The following is an 8,909-nucleotide window of genomic DNA, read 5'->3' on the forward strand; positions in this document are numbered from 1 at the left end:
GTGATGCCCGCAAGAGCCTCGTTGAGTATGGCAAATCCCAAGGGAAAGCTTTTAAGCTTCGTCACGACAAGCTGATTATAGATAATAGGAGCTACGTATTTGATCACTCCAACAATAGGGTCATCCCATATAAAACATAGCTACCTTGCAATGCCTCCAGTAATACGTGTGACCCTTTCCCATTTCTTTACACAAACATTAGAAGCATTCTTCCAAAACGTGATTCACTTCAATACCTTGTCGAAACCACTGAATCTAAAATAATTGCTCTTACCGAAACATGGCTGAATTCATCTGTTGATGATTCGGAACTGTTATGCACTTTCCCCGATTTTGACATTTTTCGTCGCGACCGAGGCGGTAGGCGGGGCGGTGGTGTTATGCTGGCTACCCACCGTAGTCTTAACTGCTCATTAATCAACATTGCTACGCCAATCGAAGCCTTATTCCTGGTTTGTAAAACTTCATATCCACCTGTTATATTAGATGTATGCTATCGCCCTCCTGACGCTGAACCTTCCTTCATTGTTTCGCTACACGAATTACTTTGCTCTATAACGTCCACACACCGTAACGCTTCCATCATTTTATACGGCGACTTCAACTTTCCCTCCATAAACTGGCTTGACATGTTATCATCTTTATCAAAGAATAACGAAGAATGCGAATTTTTGAACATGTGCCTCACATTTGGTCTTACACAGCTAATCTTGGAACCAACGAGACTTACTGATAAAAGCGCACACATACTAGATCTTTTGTTGACGTCACACCCTGATAATGTCTCGTCACTAACAATTTTACCTGGGTTGAGTGACCACGTAATAGTTCATGGTTCCATTCATTGCAAACTATTACTCCCTAAAAAAGAAAAGAAATTATTAACACTGTACGATAAAGGAGATTATGGCAGCGTGAATAGAGACCTAACTGAGTTCTGCACTTGGTTCCTAGTTGATTTTCTGGATAGATCAGTTGAGACAAACTGGCTGTTGTTTAAAAACAAAATGCGTGACCTAATTAATAGATATATACCAACCATTTATGTTACAGAGCGCGTATCGTCCCCTTGGTTCAATAACAACTTAAAACGCCTGAATAACAAAAAGAAGAGACTTTTCCGAGCCGCCAAAAATACTAACAACGCATGCGCTTGGGAAAGATACCAGGTGGCTGAAAAAACATTTCAGCGCTGTGCAGCGGAAGCCAAGCAACGTTTCCTTTCTACTACATTGCCTACAATGTTGCGTAATAATCCAAAGCAATTCTGGAAAACAATTAAACCAGCCCACCATAAAACTGTTTCTTTATGCGACGATCACAATAACCCTCTTCCTGAAGCAGTAGTTCCTGATGTACTTAATGAAACTTTTTCTTCTGTATTCACTCTCGAACCGAATGATGAACTGCCCAATTTTTCTGAATTTAGTTACCCTACTATGCCCGATATACAAGTCAGCCCTCATGGCATCAGCAAACTCATTGACAATCTTAAATTGTCATCTTCTGCAGGCATCGACGGAATTAACTCCAAGGTGTTAAAAAATACCAAGCATAGTACAAGTGTCATCCTGTCTCACATTTTCCAACAGTCCCTGTCATTAGGAGTGGTGCCACAGGACTGGAAGGTGGGCAAGATCATCCCAGTCCCAAAGAAAGGTACTTCGTCATCACATAATAGCTATCGACCGATTTCATTAACGTGTGTGGCTTCAAAATTAATGGAGCACGTCATTTATTCGCATGTAACCAAGTTTCTAATCTCTGTTGACTTCTTTCACCCACAGCAACATGGTTTTCAAAAAGGTTTATCTTGTGAGACCCAGCTTGCATTATTTACTCATGACATCAGCTCAAGCATTGATCGCAATATTCCCATAGACGCCCTGTTCCTCGACTTCGAGAAAGCCTGTGACAAGGTACCACACAAACGACTATTCCTTAAACTCTCACACCTAAATCTTAACCCCTTTGTCTTCGACTGGCTGTGTGACTTCCTACACAACAGGCAACAGTTCGTCTGTATTAATGGGCATACTTCCTCATTAGCGCCTGTTATATCCGGAGTTCCTCAGGGCACCGTCCTCGGACCATTACTTTTTTTAATCTACATCAATGACCTACCGACAAACATCTCCTCCTGTATTCGACTTTTCGCAGACGATTGTGTCCTTTATCGTCCTATCCATAGCTTCCACGATAACATTTCCCTTCAAAACGATTTACTAACTGTTGAAAACTGGTGTAGACCTTGGCTAATGTGTTTAAATATCAAGAAGACTTCGCAGATCTCATTCCACCGCCGAGCTTCCTACCAAGCACATAGGTACGTCATTTTTGGCTCCGAATTATCTTTAGCTTCATCGTACAAGTACCTTGGTATCACAGTGACTAATGACCTCAGCTGGTCACATCATATAAGAAGCATAACAAATGAAGCTAACCGTGTCCTTGGCTATGTCCGGCGTAACCTTAAGTTTACCCCTCCTCACGTAAAATTGCTAACGTACCAAACGTTCATTCCTCCCAAGCTGGAATACGCATGCGCAGTTTGGGACCCGTACCAGATTAACCTACAGAAATCTCTTGAGTCTATTCAAAACCGTGCTATTAGATTTGTCTTCTCAGATTATTCATACTATTCTAGCGTCACTTATCTAAAACATACGGCTAATCTTCCCAGTCTTGTGTCACGCAGAAAAGTAGCGCGCCTGTCCCTCTACCACAAGTTTTATCACTCGTCTCTTGCTCACTCGATTATCGTACCTGCTCATCGCCTTTCGCTCCGCAACAGTCACTCTAAAGCTGTATACCCACCACCTGCTCGCACTACTGCGCACCTCAATTCATTCTTCATTCGAACAGCGAATGACTGGAATCATCTGCCCACCGACGCTGCGCACCACTCCGACCCGTGCCACTTCAAGTCATTCATCGAAGAACTCGTACTAATGTAACCCACCCCTCATGTAATACCCCATACCAGGGGCATTTGAGGTATCAATAAATAAATAAATAAATAAATAAATAAATAAATAAATAAATAAATAACACATATGAAGAACTGGCAGCCGCAACGCTAATCGCACAAAGTGAACGACTCAACACCACACACAAGGGCATAAGACTACTGCAAAGACTGGGATACGCGTTCACGCCCCAATACTGCGGAGACGACAGAGTCACCGTACCGATGCACCTACGGACTCGCATCATCGGGGAACCGGTCCCCAAGAACGTGCATCCGCTATACAACCAAGAGCGCCGGCAAGCGCGAGCACGAAAACTCCTCCAGAGAAAGAGCGATCCTGATACTTACTACACCGACGCTAGCCTTTATCGCACAACACAACAAGGCCCCAGAAAACCAGCATATGCAACAGCAGTAACTAACCAACAGAAAGTGGTGGCCTGCGCATCTATACGCACCAGATCAAGCGCCACTGCAGAGGCAGCAGCCATAGCCCTAGCAATCAAAGAAGCAGAACGAAGAGGTCGCTCCGCATATATCCTGACGGATTCACAGGCCGCACTGTCGGTTATATCTTAGAGGCACACTTCCCAGGTGATATCCTGGGCCCCACGCTGACTGAGGGCCATGGGGTCGTCTGGTGCCCAGGGCACACAGGCTTCGAAGGCAACGAGGAGACCGACTGTGTAGCTCACGGACTTGCTGGCCGAGCCACAGAAGTCTCTTCGAGGCACCTCACAAACCACCATAAAGATCCTATCACGAGCAGGCAGATTTTGGAGGACCAACGCCTGACCAGACGGAAGTACGCTCCTCCACATCCCAAGTTAAGCAGCCAACAAGCCAGGGACTGGCGCCGCCTTCAAACCAACACTCACCCGCAGATATCAAGGTTGCACGCAATGTTTCTGTGATAGATTGTGAAATCACACGAAGTGACGTCAGTGGGCAACGAGAGAGCATGCGCCAGTTTTGTGCCTGTCTTCTGTTATCACCAAGTGTGCTGATACCTGTCACCGTCTTAGCTATATAAGCAGTGTCCTTCTTGTAATAAACGCTTTTGTGTTCCGTGTCGTTGCGACTCACGCGTCCGTCCATAACAGTGGCGACGAGGCACGGTCTAACCCGTGCGTGGGCCAGGGTTTTCCGGCAGCATGGCAGCCGGTAGTCGCATTCGAGAGTTCAACCTCAGTGAAAACTCGTCGTGGGTGGAGTATGTCGAGCGCATTGAGTTGTATTGTGCAGCGAGCAAGCTCACAACGGGTGAGGACAAGCGAGCGGTGTTGCTCAGCTGCTGTGGCCCAGAGACGTACTCCCTCATAGCCACTCTCGTGAAGCCGTCGCGACCGCCAAACGTGGACTACCAAGTCATCGTTGATGCAGTAAAGAAGCACGTCAACCCGAAGCCATCTGAACTATACGCGAGGTACGTCTTTTCTAAGCGAGACCAGCAAGAAGGGGAGGGCGTAGCCGACTATGTCACTGCTCTGCGCAAGTTATCCGAGAACTGTGGATTTGGCGGAACAAAATTTCCATTTGAGGAAATGTTGCGCGACCGGTTGGTTTTTGGAATCTCGGACAATGTGGTTCAACAACGATTGTTGGCGGAAAAAAATTTGACGTTCGAGACGGCATATGAATTGGCAATCACGGCAGAAGCAGCTGTCAAGCAGCAAAAAGTAATTCGGAGCAACGCACAGGAGCCCGAATTCCAGCAAGAGTTAACGTCGAAAGTAGAAATGGAAGTCAACAAGAAGCAACCAGAGAGGCAGAGGGTTTGTTTCCGCTGTTTGGGAGCGCATCCAGGATGGCGTTGCAGATACAAAGATTCGGTGTGTTTCAACTGCGGCGGAAAGGGGCATTTAGCCAAAGCATGCCGAAAAAAGCCAGCGGAGGTGGAAGCGCAGCTCGAGGATAACAAAAAAGCAGCGAAGAGCGAGTACGACGATTTGTTCAGTATCAGCCAATTAAAAAGCGGGACGCCAAAGTACGTCATCACTGTAGAGATCGGGAATGAAATCGTGCCGATGGAAGTAGATTCTGGAGCGGCCAGGTCGATTATCAGTATGAACGAATTTCGGAAGCTGCAAGTGGCGAAGCGGATCAAGCTGGACAAGTGCGACACGCAACTGGTGACCTGGACAAAGGAAGGTCTGGACGTGCTGGGAAAAGCGTCTGTGCCCGTGAAGTTCAAAGACCGAAAATTTCAGCTGCCGCTACTAGTACTGAAGAACGACGGGAACGCTCTACTGGGCCGAAATTGGTTCCAGCCATTGGGAATCAGCCTAACAGGTCTTCATAACATAAAGGTCGGACCTCAAGCGATAATGGAAAAATTCGCAGACGTGTTCAGTGAAACATTTCCAGGCGCAAATCTGCCACGCATCCACATCGAACTAAAGAAGGCCGCCCAAGCCCGGTTCCTGAAGTGCCAGAGCATTCCGTTTGCCATGAAGGAGGAAGTAGTTGCTGAGTTAAATCGCTTGGAGGAACTGGGAATTCTAAAACCCACCCAATATTCAGACTGGGCAACGCCAATCGTCGTGGTGCGAAAGAAGGACGGCTCCCTACGAATATGCGGAGATTATAGGAGCACGGTGAACCAGTCCGTAAAAAGTAATGTATACCCGTTACCCACAAGCAAAGAACTGTTTGCCCGATTAGGAAGGGGGCGTGTTTTTTCCAAACTCGACCTGACGCAGGCTTATCAGCAACTATTAGTGGATGAAGAAACGGCGGAGTTGCTCACGATAAATACCGTGCAAGGGCTGTACAGGGTTTGTCGGCTGCCGTTCGGCGTGTCCGTTGCCCCTGGGGTGTTCCAAAGAACCATGGACATGGTGTTGGCCGGAATGCCGCAAGTAGCGGTATATCTGGATGATATCCTGATTGCCAGCGAGTCTATCGAGGAACATGAACGGATGCTTGCCGAGGTCCTCAGCCGATTGTCCAAAACCGGGCTCCGAGTTCAAGCGGCGAAGTGCGAATTTTTCAAGGAGAGCCTTGAGTTTCTGGGGCATCGAATTGACGCTAAGGGCATCTACCCCTCGAAAGCAAAGGTTGAGGCCATCCACCAGGCTCCTGCTCCGAAGAACAAAAAGGAACTGCAAGCCTTTTTAGGTATGATCAATTTCTATAATCGTTTTTTGAAGGGCAGGACAGAAGTAGCTGAAAAATTGTATCGGTTGTTGGATAACAACGTACCATGGAACTGGTGTTCAGAGCACATGGAAGCGTTCGAGAGCCTGAAGAAGTTGCTGACCTCTAACTCGTTACTGGTGCATTTTATACCTGATGCCCCATTAGTGTTGTCAAGCGACGCGTCATCTGTGGGAGTGGGGGCAGTTTTGTCTCACCGCGACAACGAAGGAAATGAGCAGCCTGTGGCCTATGCGTCTCGAACATTATCTAAGGCTGAGCGTAATTATGCTCAGATCGACCGTGAAGCTCTTGCCGTGGTTTTTGGGGTGCGACATTTCCACCAGTACCTTTGTGGGCGAAATTTTCTTATTCTCACGGATCACAAGCCCTTGCTAGGAATCTTTCAGCGGAAAACGCAGATTCCGGCGGTTCTTTCTCCTCGCATGTTACGGTGGACTCTAATGCTATCAGCCTACGAATACGTGCTCGATTACAGGAAAACCCAGGACCATGGAAACGCACATTGCCTGAGTAGGTTGCCGGCTCCCTTAACCCGACAGGAGACTGAAGTACCGGGTGACATACTCCTACTGGAAGCTGTGGAGTACCCTCCAGTGAGCGCACGAGAAGTGGCAGCGTACACCAGCACTGATCCCCAGCTGTCCCAAGTGAAGAAATGGATCCTAGAGGGTTGGCCACGCGAGCGAGTAGCCCCGGAGTACTCTGCGTATGAGGTGAGACAAAACGAGTTGTCCGTGCATCGCGACTGTGTGCTCTGGGGAAGCCGCGTAGTAATTCCTGAGGCATTGCAGAAAGAAAGTGTTAAGTCTTATGCACGCTAACCATCCGGGAGTGACGGCCATGAAGGCAATAGCTAGGTCGTACGTGTGGTGGCCTCATATGGACAGAAGGATAGAAGAGCTAGTTAGATGCTGCCGGCCGTGCCAGGTAAACAGTCCGAGTGAACCAAAGACACCAACGCATTTCTGGACTAAGCCAGAACGACCTTGGAGTAGAATCCACGTGGATTTCGCAGGACCGATCCAAGGTGCGCATTTTCTGGTGGCGGTAGACGCCCTCTCGAACTGGGCTGAAGTCGAAGTTATGCCGTCTCTTCACTCAGTTGCGGTAATTGAAAAATTCCGCAAGATGTTCGCAGCGTATGGATTACCCGACCTGGTTGTGTCTGATAATGGCACCGCTTTTGCCAGCAGGGAAACTCAAGATTTCCTTAAACGAAATGGCATTCGCTATATGTATACCGCGCCTTGCCACCCGTCAAGTAACGGAAGGGCGGAGCGGATGGTAGGAGAACTGAAATGTTCATTACGGAAACAGAGACAGGGCACCGTACAATGCAAGGTTTCACGTTTTTTGTTCAAACAGCACTCTACGCCACACTCCGAAACCGGCAAATCACCTGCAGAAGTCATGCTGGGTCGGAACTTCAGGACGGCCATATCGACCCTTCAACGGGACGAGAGCGAAGCAAGATGCCTGCTGCCGCCTCCACAACGTGGGTTCCTGCCGGGTGATACTGTGTACGCGAGAAACTTCCGGCCCGGCCCCGAGTGGGTTCCTGGTCGTGTGTTGCGACGTTTGGGCCACGTCATGTACGAGCTGCGGACTGCAGACGGTACTGTGCACCGACGCCACCGGGACCACGTGTGCCGAGCATGGCACGATGAGCCCGGAGGCCATGAAACGTCGCCCTCTTTTGCGCTCCCGGATACACCAAGCCCCACCCTGGGACCTGTCGGGCCTGAGACGCCGCAGCCTCTCAGGCGTTCCACTCGCCAACGCCGCCCAGTGCGACTTTACGGCATCGATGACTAAGGGGGAAGGGATGTGATAGATTGTGAAATCACACGAAGTGACGTCAGTGGGCAACGAGAGAGCATGCGCCAGTTTTGTGCCTGTCTTCTGTTATCACCAAGTGTGCTGATACCTGTCACCGTCTTAGCTATATAAGCAGTGTCCTTCTTGTAATAAACGCTTTTGTGTTCCGTGTCGTTGCGACTCACGCGTCCGTCCATAACAGTTTCCAGAGGTATACACAACCGGTGTATGCCCCTGGTGCAACGACCACACAGCCACACTGACACACATTACATACCAGTGTACAGAACGCCCAGCCGAGGCAGTATCCAGGCTGGTGAGCTCATCCCAGACACTCACAACGTGGTCTTGGGAGGCACGGCTTTCCGAGCTGGCACTGGAAAGCCAACTGGCGACGCTGGTCCGGGCCCGGCGAGCCGCCGCGGCGAGTGGGGCTCTACAAGAGGGCTCCACCCGAGAATAACCACACCAACCACTCTTCGTACAATAAAGTTTATTCATTCATTTATTGGTGATATCTTCGTGGTATATGGTGATCTCATCTTGTTGATATCTAATACGTGTCCTCGTGTAGTTTCTGTTTGTATTTTGTGTGTATTTTGTTGTCAATACTTCCTATTATGCTATTCATACATTCTGAGAGACGGTAGACCTTCATTTGAAGCTGTAAAGAGAAAATGAATAACTTCTTTCTATGCTTATTTCCTGCATGCATATTAGCTGCTGTAAGGGTAGCAAGAGCTCAGTCAAGCTGCGACAAAACAGCTTTTTCTCTCGCCGTGTCTATCGTGTACATGAAAACGGAAATAAACAGATTGATTGATTGGTTGATACATGTAGCCTCTACATGGGACGAACAAAGAAGATCCGGACACCCGAAAAAGAAGCCGCTCATTTTGAAGCGCGTCGCGCGGCCAAGCGAGAATCTCCACATCCGCGGCGAGCCGATTCGGAATAC

At 48.5% G+C, this 8,909-nt stretch overlaps 1 protein-coding gene across 1 annotated transcript; it reads left to right on the top strand.

Annotated features, from left to right (window-relative positions):
* Window positions 1-4,125: 4,125 nt before the first annotated feature.
* Window positions 4,126-7,948, top strand: LOC119459335 (uncharacterized). The gene is made up of 3 exons (XM_037721143.1): window positions 4,126-6,438; window positions 6,673-6,846; window positions 7,499-7,948. Exons 1-3 carry the CDS (start codon window positions 4,126-4,128, stop codon window positions 7,946-7,948), a joined length of 2,937 nt encoding a protein of 978 aa, XP_037577071.1.
* Window positions 7,949-8,909: the final 961 nt, after the last annotated feature.

This window comes from Dermacentor silvarum, chromosome 7, assembly GCF_013339745.2.
Source record: "Dermacentor silvarum isolate Dsil-2018 chromosome 7, BIME_Dsil_1.4, whole genome shotgun sequence".
Taxonomy (NCBI): domain Eukaryota; kingdom Metazoa; phylum Arthropoda; class Arachnida; order Ixodida; family Ixodidae; genus Dermacentor; species Dermacentor silvarum.

Coding starts and splice junctions, on each gene's coding strand:
- LOC119459335 (XM_037721143.1), top strand. CDS start 4,126: ATGGCAGCCGGTAGTCGCATTCGAGAGTTCAACCTCAGTGAAAACTCG. Junction 6,439..6,672: donor CTCTTGCCGTGGTTTTTGGG/GTGCGACATTTC, acceptor TTAACCCGACAG/GAGACTGAAGTACCGGGTGA. Junction 6,847..7,498: donor CGGAGTACTCTGCGTATGAG/GTGAGACAAAAC, acceptor TTGTTCAAACAG/CACTCTACGCCACACTCCGA.